This window comes from Clytia hemisphaerica, unplaced genomic scaffold (genome assembly GCF_902728285.1).
Source record: "Clytia hemisphaerica strain Z4C2 unplaced genomic scaffold, Clytia hemisphaerica genome assembly, whole genome shotgun sequence".
Lineage (NCBI taxonomy): Eukaryota > Metazoa > Cnidaria > Hydrozoa > Leptothecata > Clytiidae > Clytia > Clytia hemisphaerica.
Window position 1 is genome coordinate 1,716,252 of NW_027104433.1, and position 17,632 is coordinate 1,733,883.

Sequence of the window (17,632 nt, forward strand, 5' to 3'; positions counted from 1 at the left end):
TATTTGTTAAAGGAATAGGTTTTCATCGAAGCTCTTGCATAGGAAAGCTTTCTAAATTCGATATTGTACAGGAAGAATTGATTTTTTGATATTTTTTGATGGAATGACTAAACTATTTATTTAGTGTACGAAAAATACTTCTGCTAGACGACGAAAATTCACGGAAAGAAAAAATATTTTGCCGGTAAATTTATATAAAAAGAAAAATTTCATCAAACCTTCCGAAAAGAAATAATATCAGAACAGGAAAGTGTAAAAAAAAGAACTAATTTTCTGTCGTATTTTAGATACGAAGTTTTCATCAACCGACATTACTGCCATTTTAATGAAGTTAGACGATAGATTAAATTCGATATAATATTCTACTTGGATGATTTTCTTCTTTAAAATTAAAGTCAATATTAAATAAATTCATATTAATATATATGGTGAAGTTGATATATATGTACTCATAATTCTTGTGCTAAAAATCTAAAGTATACCTTATTTACACAAAATGACTTATATTAATAAAATAATAAATTACAATATCTAATTTGATTGATGTGGTATAGTAGGAACTTCGGTATAGGGTTAGGGGGGGGGGCTATTTCTGACAAAATTTTACATTGTAAAGCATTATTCGAATTTAAGAAATGAGAATTAGGTTGCGGTTAAAAAAATTGTTTTCGTATAAAAAAGGTTGAACCAACTAACAAAAGAAGTCGGACAATTACTTCTTCAATTACTTTCTCCGATTTTCCGTTCAAACGATCTGTATCCCCCCTCATTGAAGATGTTTCTTTGGTTGTGTTGTCGAACAATGATATTTACTTCCTTTTCTTATAACCATAATATTCATATCTTTGTCTTCTGATGAGACGATTCATTCTGTGATAAGTTTTCTCCACACCTCTTTGACATTGCAGCGAAATGATGTTTCGGCTCTCTCCGCTGGGCTCGCAATACGTTTTTCGATTTTCTGTCGAGAGAAAATGATAGAATTGTACTCTACTTCTTATAAACAGGATTATCTAACAGTTTAATTGCCGCTTTATCTTTATTTCAAATTGAAAATAATCAGTGGAAATCCAAAATGACTTGAAGATTACAAAAAAACATAATAGCAAGAAAGAAACTATGTTCTTTAGACAGGCTTTTCCAAAAATAACTAAAAAAGTGTACTTACATGATCATTGCAGGGCCTCTTTAGCATTATTGACACAAATATTCATCCAAAGTCTTTACTTCTTACATTTGTTTCACTCTTTGGCTTACTGTAAAGCCCGTGTGAAAAAATGTTACATAATTTCGTGACAAATCAAGTCTTTTCTTTCCCTCTTTAATTTCTGCCAATTAAAATCTCTTTATTAACATTTTTCTATGAGAGACTTAATTGGACTGCAATTGAATATATCGTAATTTTTCCACAATTATAAATGTGTTAACACAGGGTCCCAAAGGGAATGGTGTTGTTTAGTTCAAACAGTTAATTGTAATTTTTTTGATGAAACCGCCTAACAAATTTTTCAGCCTTTGAAATAGCGCCGAAAAAAGAGAAAGTATACGAATCGTTGAGAACATTTTAAGGCTTTGGGGACTCGAAAACACCCGATTTCTTAGGAAATAATGTGCGGGAAAATAATAACATGTTAAAAACATTTTTAGGCTGAAAAGTCAAGAACTCCCAAAAGCTTCAAAATTTTTGGATGTTCTTATAAAAAAAAACGCGTATTTATGAAATATCAAAGTGATTTCTTTTTATATACTTTCCTGGTTCGTTATATATGTAAAACTCGTCAAACTCGCTGACCATGAAAATTATTTTCGGATGATTTGCGAAATATCTAATTCCCAACATTTTTATTCAATCTATAATGTAAAATACAGGCTTAGATGCAACCTACTAGCCATAAGTGCAGCGTCGCGAGGCCCAAAACAGTGAATCACTCAAACGAAACAAAAGTAGCTGCCGAAGGATTATACTATCTTCATTTTATGAAAGAATGCCTCAAAAAAATTGTTCTTCTTTCCTTCTACAAAGCGCCTTTGCACTTGATTCAAATCAAGGAACAAAAAATTGCCTTGCATTACATTTTTCAACTATAATGAAGTAAATCGAGATTAGCACTTAATTAAAAGACCTTCGTAGGCATAATGGCTAGCCATTGTTGCTGGACATTCGAAAAAAATTTTGGATAACTTTGAAAAGTTTTGCAAGTTTTATAAAAACAATAAATTTTGAAAATAATCTCAAAATGGAATGAAAGGAAAGCTTTAAGTCATGTACAATGTCTTTGAAGAAGATTGATTTGAGCACGTCCAGTTTCCAATCGTTGGTTTTTAAACATCTTCAATTAGTCTAGTTGTTGAAAATCTGGTGAAGGTGTACAAAAAGAGCTAATCATACCCCTGTCACAGTGTCACAGCCCCGGTGGAGCTTCTTCCACTGTGGGGATTAAAGTTTATACATGGCATTTTCCAAGCCGAGACAATATTTTCAGCCAAATTTTGTAGTGGGTCCCACAAGGTCTGTGATACCGGCAGTACCGTGATGGGTTATAATCAATTATGGGACAAACTAAGGAGACAATTCTTGAAGTTTGGATCTTTCAATGTAAAAAATATAGGATATTTCTTATCGTTTCGACTGAAAACTGCTAATTCTATGGTGCGAAAAAGCAAAGCAGCACCTAATTTGGTCAACGAGGACGGCTCTTCTTTTTCCTGTCATTACTTTAACAGACACAAGGGTGTTTTATTGGACACTAAAAAATGATCTTGTCACTTTCTAAAGAAAACATTCTCATAATGCTCTCATAAAATTGAAAATATACTACTTTTGTCAAATCAGCTGCAAGAAAAGCTGCTCCTTACTTTTACCCCGACTTAGAGATTGTAATGTTTTTTAAATACGAAATTATTACCTTTCCTTTTATGATGATTGTATCTTCGATAAATTCGGCATGAAAATTTTTATGAAAAAGCTTTTTCTTTAAATTTCAAGAAGAACACTTTGATATTTTCTTTGATAAACGAAGAAAAGACAATCAATCTAGAAACATCAAATTCTTACATTTTAATAAAAAACGACAAAAGGAATTATCCACCTTTTCAGAGCCTTAGCTAAGAAGAATGAACTAACGGGTGTCACCGGCCCAGTGAGAATCCCCTACTCACTGAACACCCTGCCTTACGCAATTTGGCTCCCATCCGCTGGTCACCCCAGTGGAAAAATAATTGCCAAAAAAGGCTTTAAATCAGTCCCACTAAAAAAAATAATCACCTCTGAGCTTGCCACGCTCGTACTTCTAAAAATTTTCACTTTTGCTAAAGCTCTAGCCCTATTCGATGCCCTTTTGAATGAACATATTTTAACTAACTTGTGATTTCATGGTAAATTTTAGGACAGCAAATTAGAGAAGAGATTGATTTTAGAGAAACCTGAAAGCATTAATTAAAACTTTATTAAAAACATTGTTTACGGAATATTACAGCTTGTCTGCACAGTCAGATCCCCTTTAGAAAACCCAAAAAAGATATCTTTAACGTTTGACAATAAAAGTATGTTTCAAAGTATGTTTCGGTGTTGCTTCACTGGCTGTTTATGTATTGGATGTATACTTCTCTGGTCGGGCATTTATTTATTAAAAAAATTCATCATTTCCACATCCCCACCTTCAGAAAAGTGGCTCTTTTTGGAAATCCAAAGCTGTCAAAAATAAACTCTTTACGAATCACCAAGACATAAAACCTTTCCATTTTTCTTTTTTCAGAATAGTGGCTCTTTTCGAAAGCCAAAAGCTTTCAAATTGATTCTTTACGATTTATTAGGATAGAGAACCTTTCCATTTTCCTAATGTCAGAAAAATGACTCTTTTCGGAAATCCAAAAGTGGCGAAAATGACTTCTTTTCCAATTAACAGGATAAAACACCTTTCCACTTTTTTTGTAGAAAAAATATATCCTTTCAATTATAGTAATTGTCCGAAAATAATTACTTTTCCATCGAATCGAAAAACAAACATTTCTCAATTTGTGATATCACGAAAACTAATTCTTTTTTGTTTCAAAATTTGGAAAAGATAATTTTTCGGAAAAAGGATTTGGAAATGTATAATTTTTTTATTTGATGTCCGAAAATCTTTTTTTTTCGGGCTTCCAAAAAATGGAAAGAAGATGGTTTTATGCAGTGAAATTGATCCAAGTTGATAAATTACAAATTTGATTGAAACGTACTTTAGAAAAATTGAGTTGACAAAGCCTTGATATAAAAAATAAGTATAGAAAATATTAGCTTACCAGCCTGCCAAATGTGAAGTGATGTGTAAAAATAATTCCAAATGTTCAATGTAAATGTAAATGTTCAAAACTGGATGTACGAAACTTGATTTATATTGATTATGTGTAGAAAAGCTATCAAAAACTTTGGAATGAGTCACCGATGTAATGTGTTTTGTGAGATCGCAGGCTTGAAAGCACTCGATAAGCAAAAATTTGATGAATACAACAATGATGTTGAAATGGCAGATGGAACAATCATTTAAAGTTGAATTATAAAACTTCTTGGACGTCTAACATTTTAGCTTTTTTAATGTTGATATTTTTTATTATGACTTTTATTAGGAACAGTGCAGACTTTCTTCTGGTTGTTTTAAAATACGTATGACATATTTCTTTTTGTTTATTTCATCCCCTTTTAAAAGGAGGGTTACGTTTTGGGTCATTCTTTTGACAGGATGGTTAAATTAATTTCATATTTAAGGAATGAGAAAACAAAACAGTGTTTGTACGCTACGCCTATTAGTTTCAGTGGATTTCTATATGGTCAATTTTCCTCTGTTTGTTTATTCTAGCCCTCTATGTTTGTTTATTCTAGCCCTGTACGTTTGTTTATTTTAGTTCCAATTTCCCACCTGTACGTTTTTTTGTTTTGTACGTTTTTTTGTTCTGTACCTTTATTATCAGTTTGATTTTCCTGCCTATATGTCTATTCTCTACACTGCACGTTTATGAGAGACTCAAGATATTTTTGTGTTTTTTTTTTCATTTTTATGTCCACAGTTAAACTGATACACGCTTTTTTTATAAGATACAGTAAATTTTGAATTTTCTTTCAGATCACAGTTTTCTCGAGACTTTGCAACTTTTTATTTTTTGGACCTACCCCAGTGGGGTGGGAGGTCCTATAAATTAACCTATGTTCGTTAGTTAGTTAGTTAGTTACTAGCTTTTCTCGAGATTGACTCATTAGTTTTTTTCTGATTTTTGGCACAAAGGTGCATGACCGTAAACCCTCGAATGTGACGGAGCCCGATTTTCGAAAAAAAAAAATTTGGGGGCAAATTTGGGCCAAAAAACGGCTTAAAAACGGTTTTTTGGACTTTGTGAAAAATTGGATCATTAATTTTTTCTGATTTTTAGCATGAAAGTAGGGTACAGTCATAGTTAAAAGATGGCTCAAGCAGATTTTTGCAAAAAAAATTTTTTGGCTGAAAAACGAATCTTTATCTATAAGAATCACTAACTATAAGCATAGATCAATGTTCTTAGCCAAATTATTATTTTATTATTATTTTTTGTAAACAAAGAAAATGTCACCTTTGAGTGCGATGGTTTGAGTTTTCTAGAAACCTTATTTATTAAGCTGTGCATTTTTCTGATAGTGGTTTTTATAAAGAAAAGCGCTTAATAGCTTTTTTATTTCTTTTTCAAAAATCTTTTTCAATAGTGTTGATAGTTTCTCTCAATAGATATGCTTTTATTTTCTTTATTTTTTTGTATTTTGACCAGTTACGTCTTATGTGTTTCATTGTTTCAATGTTCACTGATTAGTTTGATAACCAGGTAGGTCCATAAAAGTATCGCTTGTCTTTTGGAAAGTTCATACCTCCAAGTATTTTCTTCTCAGAGGAGTTAAATCATTCTGATTAATTTAGGTAAGGTTACTTTCACCCGTAGGAAAAAAGGAATCTTTTATTAAATCTGTATATACGTAGTATATATTGTAGTTTAACGCTCATTATTTGTTTTTAGCGAGCATAATAATAGCAGGCATTTGGTAATTGAAGAGAATCCAAAAAATTGATATTTTAACTCTTCAAAATTTTAGCAATTTAAAAAACCATCTTTTATTTTAGATTTAATTTGTTGATAAACTTTTATTGTAAAAGATTTTCTTTAACTTTGAGCAAAATTTACTTGTGGCAATTTTGTCAAAATCGCACGATCCCACTTTTCTGGACCCCTAATATTCTTTTCGAACCACTGATAAAATAACTGGCTGAAATTTTGCTGGAAAGCAATAAACTGTAAAAAGTATCCACCTGTGCTTCCTAAAATTCCCGAAAATACTAAGCTTAAGCCTTCCATCGATTCATTTAAATCCTCACTTAATGAAATAAACCTAACAAATATTTGCCTTTGTAAAATATGTACCTAAAAATTTATAGTTTCACTTTATTATACAGTTTTATAGAAATTATAATCATTTTTGTCAATAGTTGGTATAAATTAGTATTTAATTATAACTATGTAACACCAACGTTAAATAAATCGGAAAATAAAAAAAAAAAAATAAAGCCTCGATTTTTGCCCAATTTTCTTTAAGGGAATTTAATGGACTGATCTTACACGCATCTCACTACAACGCCTAGTCTTAAAATTTAGCACCAAAGTAATGTCTCAAGGACTCCAACTTTTTGATTTTTGGGATTGATTCAGAGTGGTCAGTAGGGAGGGGTACTCAGGCAAAAATTGTTTAAGGGTTTCAAAGGGGCACTTTTCATCAATTCAGGCTCACAAAATTTAAATTCCTTAGAGTTATATTTTAAAAATCCCGTTAATTTAGTTGAGGGCTAGGGTAGAATCTCTTGGACCCTAGTCCACCGGGAGTGTCTAACAGAAGGTAAAGCATCTTTACTTTTTATTTATTGGCCCATGAAGGACATCACTTTGAAAATGAAGAGAAAAAAAAATTTTCTTTTTTACATGCAAAATTCTTTTTGTTTTACTTTGAAAAAGAAAATCGCATTTCATTTTGTATTTCCCATTAAAAAGAAATCTTGAAATAGCAGGCTGGCTCACATGGGCCACCATACTTGTACATTCTCTTTTCAGTTTTTGTTTCCCGTATTAATTAGTAATTATCATTATCTTTTGTCTCTAATTTTAAGTAATTATGTACGAATTCTCAAATAACATTTTTATAGTAATATTAATTTTTGTTTGATAAAAAAGATCTGCGTTTTCTTTTTTACACATCAGTTTAGAGTATGTATGAGTAGAGTCAACATCAATTTTTCATCAAGATTCAAGTCATGTTTTGATTTTGTATCGAGTCTCATCTTGTTTTGATTCGGCCATGTTTTTGTAACAGCATCTTTCCAGCATTCACTTTTGGCCAGCTGGTAGGTTTTTTGTTTCTTGTTTTCTGTTTTTGCCTTTTTCTTTTGGTCTTTGTGTGCCTTTCATCCAGGTCTTAGGACGTTTATTTTCAACTCAGATTTATTAAGTTTAGTTTTTCTAAGTACATTATTTAAAGCAGAGCATCTACTTTCATATTTTCAATCAATTTTTCGCATGTCTATAGGTCTAGCCTAGATTTTCAATTTTATTTCAAAAACTTAGTTTTGTCACTTTTCTATTTTTCAGTTTGAACTCTTTTCAATAAATCTTCGATACATTCAATCAACTCTTGAGTTCCAAACACAGCCCTTCTCTGCGCTAAGGCAACAGCAATGCAATTGTGAGGATTTGACCATTTGGAAGTGGTGCAATAGATCCAGAGGTTGAGAAATCTGCAATTGGAATTTGAAAAGTTGCAAAGTTTCGCAAGATAAACTTACACGAATGAGCAATTTTAGATTTTTTCGCGAGACATACTTTCGCGAAAAAGGACAAAATTCGCGAAACTCGCAAAAGTAAATCCGATTAAAGTAGTTTAGAAACATTCATTTTTTCGATTTCTTATCGATTGTTCTTTCTCAGCCACCCGTGTTCTTATCCGTGTAATAGTATATTTGTCTGTCAAGTATCTGAAAATGGCTATCGTTTTCGGGTTGATATGTACTTGCTTTTGAATTAGAGCCTGGCCATGCTTTCTCAAATATAACATATATTTGTTGGGCCACAACGAGTGCCGTGTTCCTGATTCCTATAACGTAAAAGGAAAAACGAATCCATATATCAATGGGATTAAATTTCGCAAATTTTGGTGTCATTGAACTCTTTTTCTACTTGATAAAAAATGCTCATTTTCACTATACAAAGACTGATTGCAAATATAAAATCAGATTTTTCATACCTAGCTTAGTTCGAAAGCTACAGCACGTCAAAGTAGGCTAAAAAGGCCTAAGTTGGTGAAAATGATTTCTCGCTCAGTTTGAATGTTTTTGATTTTTAGTTTGACACGCGTTTTCTGAATTTTAATTAGCTTTTTCAGATAAAATGGACATTTTAGACCCTCTTTCGTTTGATAAATTCTCTTTCTTTAAGTTTTCAATGGAATGTTAAATAATGCGTATTAGGGTCCGTTTACATGTATCTCGGTGCGCTTTCTGGTTAAAGGTCTTATTTAATTTACATGTTGGAGGCAGAGGTGCCAACTCTCACGCATTGGACGTGAGACTCAAGCATTCCAACACTGTCTCACACAATATTTCAAAAGCTTGTTTTCTCACGCATTTTTGATATTTGAAAAAAATGTCCTCATTTTTCTGATTTTTTGAAAAAAGTTTCGCAGATTTTCTGATTTTTAGCAAAAAGAGTTTCATCGATTTTCTGATCTTCGGGAAAAGTTTCCCGATTTTCTGATTTTCGGAAAAAATTGTCCCACATTTCCTATTTTTAGGGGAAAAAAATTTCTGATTTCCGATATCGGAAAATTGGGCAAAGATTTTTAGTTTTGCTTCGAAATTTTTATCTCACGCAAAATTATCTCAAGTTGGCAGGTCTGTGGAGCGGACTGAGATTTCAGCGCACTCCGATATTTGGTTCGGTGTAAATGACTGAACTCAATTTTCATTCAGTCCATCCCTAAAAACACATGTAAACACCTTGAGATCGAACCGAAAAACTATCAACCCACCCCCGAACTTAGATGCATGTAAGCGGGCTCTTAATCAGACTGAAAACTAAGAAATCTTGCCCGTACCAGAGCTAAAAATAGAATTCAAACTCACATGGTAGATGGGCCTGTCAGGACTCGATGCACTTGAAGGACTGCGTCTTAAATTTCTTAATTTATCCCACTTTGATCGGGAACTTGCGTCAACTTTAATATCCTTTACCGGCGTTCCATGTTCTAGATTTCTTCCTCGTCTCTAGACCATTTCTTTCTTCTAGAGTGAGAGGGTGAGAGTGGTCCGCCATTTTTGACTTCCTACATTGATTCAACTTGACCTACACATACACGATCAGTAGCGAGAGCGAGACCAAGTATCGCAACGACGAGGGGTTTTCTGCAGACTGAGATACGGCACTTTCCTACAAGTTATTGTGGGTAATAAAGTAGGCATTACACCGCGAAATATCGTCTTTGCTCTTGAACAGAATTTCTTGAAATTCTTCATTTTAGAGAAAAGATATTTCAATGCGGACCTGTCTACTCTATTACCCTATCCACACACAAGCCTGTAGAAAAGTCCCTTTTCAATTTCATTAGAAAATAATTACTAGTAGTTTAAGGCTTTGAAGGTTGGTTGATTCGATCTCAAGTTTGTCTAAATAAACCATGTAGACATCCTGGCATTCTGGTAGAGTTTTAAAGCTCGCCAGGGTGACTTAAAATAGAGGGGAAGAGTCATTAGAGTGATAAAAACAACAAATTTTTGTGGGGATAGTAAGAAATTTGCTTTTTTCTCTGGTTCGCATGGTTAGCACAGGGATGTTCAGAATGATGGTAGAATTAGTCAAAAAAGAGCTTAAACCTGAAATAAATATAATGAGGTTGAATTTTGGCACATAAGGTCCCTTATAAGTCCTAGAACTTAGAAAGAAATTCCATCAATTGGAAAATTTTTTTGTCATTTTACAGTGCCAAACCCTTTTGAGTAAATTCCCAAAATGGCCTATTCTTGAAATATAGCAAGGGCTCTTCCTTTTTCTTTGCCGTTATCGTAAACCGTCACTTGCTGTCTTGTTACTATCATCTGTCTGTCATCGGAGTCCCTTTTGTGTTTCTGCAATTTGTCCTTTTTGTTGAACTTTTTTTTCCATTGTGCAAGTAATTTTTTGGTTCTGACAATAGCACGCTCATCTAGATCATGATACTTGCATTGAGCTAAAAACTGGAGAAAATCGATAAGCGAGGACAAATAGGTTTTTATTGTCCCCGGTAAATATTTTCTCTCCTCGCAATGGTGCATATACTTCAAAAGAAGAATGTCACTTATGATGATGGGATTTACATCATCTTTGATATTCAAAAAATGTAGAATTCTTTTGACATCACCTGAAACTGTTTTCATAGTCTTTTCTTTTCTTCCGCGATAAGGTCCTGTCATGTGGTCTTAAAACAATTGTAATAGCTTCTTGACTTTAGGGCCAAAACCACTTTCGTTCAAACCGTCAGAAGATACTTGAGGTCTTTCGTCTAAGTCTTCAGGAGATGATTCGTACAACTGTTCAGGTAGCTCAGAAGATACTGGAGGTCTTTTGTCTAACTCTTTATAAGATGATCGAGATCTTTCGTACAACTGTTCAGATAGCTCAGGAGATACTGGGGGTCTTTGAACAACTTCTGAACAACTTTTCAGCAGATTCATTGATATCATCTTCTAACAAATTGCTACTCTCAACTTTCCGTCCACGATTTATTTTGTTAACAATTCCGGCTGTCTTCAATGGAGAACCACCTTTGTATGATTTCATCATGAAAGATGAGTCATAAGGTTTGAACAGTTTGATCAATTTCTTGAAGTTATCATCACCGATCTTGAATCCGTGCTTTTTGCTTCTCAAATTCTCCCCAGGATTTTTGGTAGTTCCATAACAATCAGGAAACGGACAAATTTTAGTTGCATGTATATACTTGCTTTGCTTTTTCGGCGTCTGCTTTTTTCGCCATCCAAAGGCGCTAACTGCACAGCGTGAGGTAGCTCGTGACATTCCATGGACAATTCGAAGGTGTTGCGGAAGATCAGGGAAAGATTTCTGACATTGTGGGCATATCTTCTCATTCCGTCTTCTAAAATCGAAATCAAAAAATATTCATAAATTAAAAAATATTTTTGTTATTTTCGAGGCGCGTATTGGAACGAAAAGGCATTCTCTTCAGTTTCAGCGACTTAACTTAACAACGTTCTAATAAAAAGTTTGTTTACAATTTTGTTGAAAGAATATATTTTCGATGATCGCCTAATCGCACTGCTTTTTTGAAACTTAAAAAAAAATTCTAATTGAGTTGTAAAAAACCAGTAAACTACTCAAGGTGTTTAATGTTTCTTGAAAAGTTCTTGCGGGTTCAAAAATATCTACATCTATATTCACTAAGGTCCACGAGAAAAAGGAACGTGCTTTAAAATTTGCACTTCATAAATACTAGAAACTTCTAAATTTATAATTCGTGCAAATTATACAGATTATACTAATTTATGCAAACGCGTCATAAAGTTCGTATTTTCAACATTCTCCCCCCCCCCATAATTGACTCCAAGTCAATTATCATATATACATCAAAAGTCCTGTCTTATCTCCAAATATCATCTTTCTAAGCTCTATGGAAGTTCTCTCCTTCAATCGCAGCTCGCCGGCGTATTCTGCTTCTTACTGTTTGCTCAAAGCCACGCGCACTACTCGATTTGAAGGTCTTTGCGTTGTCGTTTATGATTTCATCAGGTGTGCCACGACGTGAAGCGAAACGTTGGAATCCCCGTATGAACGCAGGAGATTTCATGTTAGGAGTAAGTTCAAGATGGATTGCACGACTACTAGCGCAAGTAAAAAGCAAAATGTATACCTTCGAGCTTGGAAGTCCTTTATTCTTTACAAAGAGGGGTCCAGTAAAGTCAAGTCCAGTCGACGAAAACGGATGGTTGTTATAGTTCCCTCGAAATTCTGGCAGTTCAGGAGATTCCGGTGATTTCATCGTTCTCCCTTGAAACTGTTTACAAATAACACATTTGCGAAGCACATTCTTGACATCTTTTCTTCCACGAATTATCCAATATCTTTTGCGAATTTTGGCAAGTGTGGTTTCAATACCAAAATGCAAACACTTCTCATGCGTATCTTTGATGAGCAATTTCGTGAAGTTGGTTGATTCAGGCAGCAGTAAGGGATTCTTCTTTGTTGGTAGCGAAGACTCGTTGAATCGACTCTTGACACGGTGGTATCCTTCGTCATCTTTGTATACGTTCAAGTTTGATTTCATCTTCTCGAAGTCTGGTTGGTTCGTCATTCGTTCTTGTTCATCGCGTAGAATCATGGAAAGTGCGTTGGTAGTTTCTTCTGCGGTCAGTTCTGTTAGCACTTTATTGTGTTTGTACTTCTTTGCCAAAAAGTTGTTTTTAAAACGAAGAACGAAAGCTACCACAGTGAAAAGTTTACGTAAGGATCCATGACGAGAGAAATCAATAACATCACTCAGACTTACTTTTTATCTGAAGTCACAGTCATAACGTTAACGTCAGTTCTACTTGTGCGTCAATTGGTATTTCGGTTTTACTGTCACGTCTTTTGTTATAGTCAATGTCAAGGTTAGAAAGAAAGGAAGGACCAGAAAGCCACTTGTCTTGAAAAAGAGCAGAGAAATCCTCAACAGGTCTTGTAGGAGCATCGGCAGGATTTTCAGTACCAGCAACATGAAACCAAGACTCCCTAGAAACAATTTTTCTTATCTTAACAACCCTGTTTTTCACCCAAGCTTTCCAAGTCTTCTTGAATCCGACCAACAAACAATACGGTTAATCTTCAGTCGTTCACACAACGCCACATCAACATTCGATATCAATTTCGTAAGAAGCAAACAAGCCAACAATTCAAGTCTAGGAATAGTCTTCTTAAAGGAGCGACTTTCGTTTTAGAAGTCCAAAAGAAAGCTTTAGCATGAGATCTAGTGATAACTCTTAAATAAACAACACCACAGTACAACATCAACGAGCTATCACTAAATCCATGCAATTCAACAGACACAATTTCATTCCTATCGACCAAAGCATACCTCGGTATCCGAACAACTCCTAGTTCCTCAATCCTCTCAATCAAAACTCTCCATTTCAAAGCGATCTCATCCGACACTACGTCATCCCAATTTGCCTTGTCAACACACAAAATCTGAAAAATAGTTTGAAGTTGTGCTGTAATCGGTGATATAATACCTAAAGGATCGTACATGGAAACTGACAAGCTCAAAATCTTTCTTTTCGTCAAAACGTCATCTCCAGATTTTTTGATCAAACTCTTGAAGTCGAATAATAATTCATCCGAATCTCTATCCCATTCCAAACCTAAAACTTTGTGATAACCATTCTCAACCGACATCCCTGTAACAGTTTTCGCAAAAGTCACATCATCACCTTCAGCATCACTCATGTCACTGTCACTTCCCCCATCAAAAAATCTCTGCAATCGCTTATCATTCGTCATCCACTTTCTCAAATCAAATCCAGCATCTTTCATTACACTATTCGCAACCTTCTGAAACTTTTTCCCTTCTTCCACAGACTCACGACCACTCGTAATGTCATCAACATACAAATCTTCACCTAATCGCTCTAAACATCAGCTGTATACTTACCTTTTTCGTTTTGAAGATGTTGTCGTACATTTTCATTTAAAAGAAAGGACTACAAGTCAAACCCATGACAAGTCTTCTAAAGCGGTAGATAACTTGTTCGTCATTTTCCTCCCAAATCAACCTAAAAAGTCTCGATGCTCAGGAGCTATACTTATGTTTGGAAAGGCTTTCTTAATATCAGCAACAATCCCAATCTTATTCAAACGAAATCTAAAAAGAACATCAAAGATTTTGGACAAAAGATTCGGTCCAGAATACAAACACTCGTTCAAGGAAGGTCCATTGATCTTGCAGGAAGCATCAAGCATCATCAGGTCGAATCTTTGTGGTGAGTTTGTCTTCGCGCACAACTGCTCTATGCGGAAGGTAGTGTACTGTCCCACGTTCTTTGTAAACCTCATTCACAGGAACCTTTTCAATGATTTTCTCGCTTTCGTACTCCTTATATACTTCGTGATGATCATTCAAAATTCCTGTAGACTTCAGTTTTCTGATGTTGGAATTGAATCTCCTCTGACTTACGTTCGTCCCGTCGTCTGAAATTGTCAGACAGCGGATCATGATCTGGCTTAAAAGGCAATTTCGTGACATAACGTGTGCCATCGTGAAAAATGTGTTTCTCAAATTCATTAATCACAGACGATTCCTCTTTTCCCTCGGCAGACTCTATTTCCCAAAACTTTTCCCAATTCCTCCCTTAGATCAATTTCCCTCTTAACATGTGCTTTCATAGCATGAGCCTGAAGACAAACTGTTGATTGTTCATCAGAAAATTGAAACTTGCCACTCAAAACCCACCCAGGCGTGGTCTCAGAAGCAATAGGGCCTTCATCGCCTTTCCTAAGGTTTCCTTTAAAGAAGTCGTAATAAAAATCTAATCCAATCAATACATCCACAGTCATTTTCTCACCATCGACATTGCTGTCAGCCAAAATCAATCCTTGTACATGAGGACAACTCAATATTCTGGCGACTCAATTGATTACAAACAACAGTTACACCATGCGCCTCAACAACATTAAACTCATTCCCAACTTTGCTCATGGGGATTTGCTTATCTGATAATTTTCAGTGAGAACAAAAATTAGAGTATAGTTTTCCACCGGGGACGATATTTTGGCCAATTTTTCCAGTGGGTCTGTGAGAACAGGGTGTGTGAAAGTTTGTTTGACAAAATCGAAAGACAAAAAATAATTTTATAATTTTAAAACGAGGTCCGCGATGACTTCATGCATTCAAGTTAGTGATACAAAGAAGGTTCATCTAAAAAGACAGTTTATTATTTTTATAAAGTCTTCGTCCATATTTCAACTTATTCACGAGGGTATATAGCGTATAATCTTTCAGAAACTGTTCCCCCTCGGATGATTCCTCAAGGACAACCCTGGCTGGCTGTTTCATCGTTAATGGATAGATTCTCCAAATATATCTTTTTCGTGATCTTATACAATAAATCAGTTTGTTCAGTAGAAAATGATTTCGTTTTCCCTTTTCCGGAAGGAACGGTTCGACTACGTTTCATTTCGCTAACTTCTTTTTCTGGATAAGTGTCTTCTTCAACGTCATCCTTTTTTGTAATTTCTTCCGTTTTAGAAGATGGTGGCGGAACTTCACTCGTTTTCTTTGTAATTTCTTCCGTTTGAAAAGATGGGGGCGTAATTTCTTTCGTTTGAAAAGATGGGGGCGAAACTTCTTCCGTTTGAGAAGATGGGGGCGTAATTTCTTTCGTTTGAAAAGATGGGGGCGTAACTTCTTCCGTTTGAGAAGATGGTGGCTTAACTTCACTCGTTTTTGACGTTGTTGCAAAGTCCACTTGATCAGTTTTTCTAAGGTTAAAAAATAGAGATAAGCAAACTGGACTGATTCGGTAACCACCCCAACGCTGCCAACGGGACCATCTAAATAGTACGTCTAAACAAATGTAGCTTATGTTTAAACGTACTATTTGGAGCCAAAAATCTGAAAAAAATCTTGAAAAATTTCACGTGGATTTAATTTCAGCAATCTCACGCGTTTTCCTCGCAAATCCCAGAAAGATATTTCAAATACCTACAAATACTGTAATGTTTTTCACAGAATAAGTTTTCACTGAATCCACAAACGTGAAAGTTCCTTATGAGACCAATGAAAGCATTTACCTCTTGTGGGAAACTCTCTCGATAATTCCCGCGGCCTTTACGGCTTGATCAACCATCTTCTTTTGACGGTATATATTTTCAGCCGTGGTTTTGCGATGAGCAAGCAAATCAGCCACTGCTTGTTTCTCTCCCTCGTCGTTATTTTCATGCACCATTGATGTCATTGATTTTCTGATGATGTTACCATCCAAGTTTTTCTTGGGTGGTGTATTATCCCCATACACACCCGACTCTCTCCATAGTTTGTCAATCCTCCGGCTGACGGCACCAGACTCCATGCCTCGCCCGGTACAGCTGATAAATACGTTTTCGGAATCAGGACGGCTGAATGTGGGACGAACTTTGTCAACGTACAACTTGAGCAGCTGAAACAGTTCGTTGGAAATCGCAACATGAGCATAACCATGCTTGTAAAACGTTTTGTGTTTCCGAACCTTTATCACCTTGTGATCGTCCTTGGTGAGTACGTTTTCGTATTCCTTCATCGTCATGTTTGCGCATACCCCAGTTCTAAAACGAAATCAAATATCAAGGTGGCTTGGGGTTAGCAACAATTCTTCTGAAAGATTTTTCAGTTGATTCATTTCGTTTTGTTAAATTACGTATATTCCGCCATTATGAAGGCAAACCTTTGAATCTGTCAATACGATCATTTACAAAAATCGAACGTTTGTTTTCATAATGACAGATGCTACATATTTAACAAAATATAGAAAACCTCTATCCACAATAAAATAAGATGAATATTAAAACCTGTGAAAACAGGGAACTTTTATTTAACAGCTAAAATTATTTCCAAAATGAACAAATAGAGGATATGATAAAATCGACGGGGTTGGAAAGAAGTAAAAATCACCAAACGGCGCCGTACATGTAAGGCATACGAGAACATTTCATTGTCCGAGGGCAGGTTTTGGTCAAAACATCCTGATACCGCCAAAATGACATCTTAAAATGAAAAATGTGCTTACCGTGGGGCATTAGCCAAAGCAATTCTTGCAAAGAGATAGTCACGGACGGTTAGAAATTCATTTCTTGAGGGAAGAAGATCAGTCTCTTGTTCCAAGATCGTGATTGCGTTGATAGCTTGTTCGCTTTCTTCAAAAGTTTTAATCTGATCGAGTGTCACAAGAACTTCGTTGATTTCGTCGTCCCTCTCCCAACGTAAAACATCTTGCTTTTTCCCATAAGCCTTCCTCCAATTACCAAGTCTAAGTTTCATGGCAACCACGTCGTCTTGATTTACGATGTCTGCGAGACTCTCGAGACCTTCAGTGATAACGAAGCCCATGAACGAAATCAATGACGTTAGGTAGTGTTTCGATGTGCTTGGTTTGGACTTTGGGTCTAAGTACGATTGGAAGAACCCATCTCTGACCTTCTTTTTGTCGAATAGGGCAACAAGAGATCCAAGATGGAGAGCAACCGTTTTCACTTCTTGGACGCATTGTTTAGCTGATCTCTTATCACGGAAATTTCCTTCAACCGAAATCAAGTACCTTTCGAACATAATCATTGCATAATCAATAACTTTCTCTTCAGACCTCCTTCCGGTACCACTCTCAACTTCTTTTTCATATTCCTGGATGTTCTCAGCAAGTTCAAACTCTCTGGCAACAGCCCGGCGATTCTTTTGGATGTTTTCGGACGTCAAAGGCTCATGGACACGGGCTGCCTTGAGTGCATCCTTATAATTTTCATCATCAAATTTCATACAGTGTTCCTTACGGAGGTGTCTCCCCACCTGAAATACCGACGAAAAAGCATCCTTCCATGG

At 35.3% G+C, this 17,632-nt stretch overlaps 1 protein-coding gene and 1 long non-coding RNA gene across 2 annotated transcripts; both read right to left on the reverse strand.

The window, feature by feature from the left end:
* Positions 1-348: 348 nt before the first annotated feature.
* Positions 349-1,211, reverse strand: LOC136820730 (uncharacterized). The gene is made up of 2 exons (XR_010848637.1): positions 1,169-1,211; positions 349-961 (listed from the first exon to the last, which is right to left on the reverse strand). It is a non-coding gene; the product is annotated as an uncharacterized lncRNA (long non-coding RNA).
* A 13,878-nt stretch (positions 1,212-15,089) lies between these two features.
* On the reverse strand, positions 15,090-17,569 carry LOC136820623 (uncharacterized). Its single transcript, XM_067076820.1, has 3 exons — positions 16,827-17,569; positions 15,856-16,365; positions 15,090-15,543 (listed from the first exon to the last, which is right to left on the reverse strand). The coding sequence occupies exons 1-3, from the start codon at positions 17,567-17,569 to the stop codon at positions 15,090-15,092; spliced, it is 1,707 nt and encodes a 568-aa protein (XP_066932921.1).
* Between the last annotated feature and the right edge of the window lie 63 nt (positions 17,570-17,632).

Excerpts from the sequence above, each read along its gene's own strand:
- LOC136820623 (XM_067076820.1), bottom strand. The coding sequence starts at position 17,569 with ATGAAATTTGATGATGAAAATTATAAGGATGCACTCAAGGCAGCCCGT. Across the intron at positions 16,366-16,826 it reads GCTTTGGCTAATGCCCCACG|AACTGGGGTATGCGCAAACA; the intron begins GTAAGCACATTT and ends ATTTCGTTTTAG. Across the intron at positions 15,544-15,855 it reads GAGAGAGTTTCCCACAAGAG|AAAAACTGATCAAGTGGACT; the intron begins GTAAATGCTTTC and ends TTTTAACCTTAG.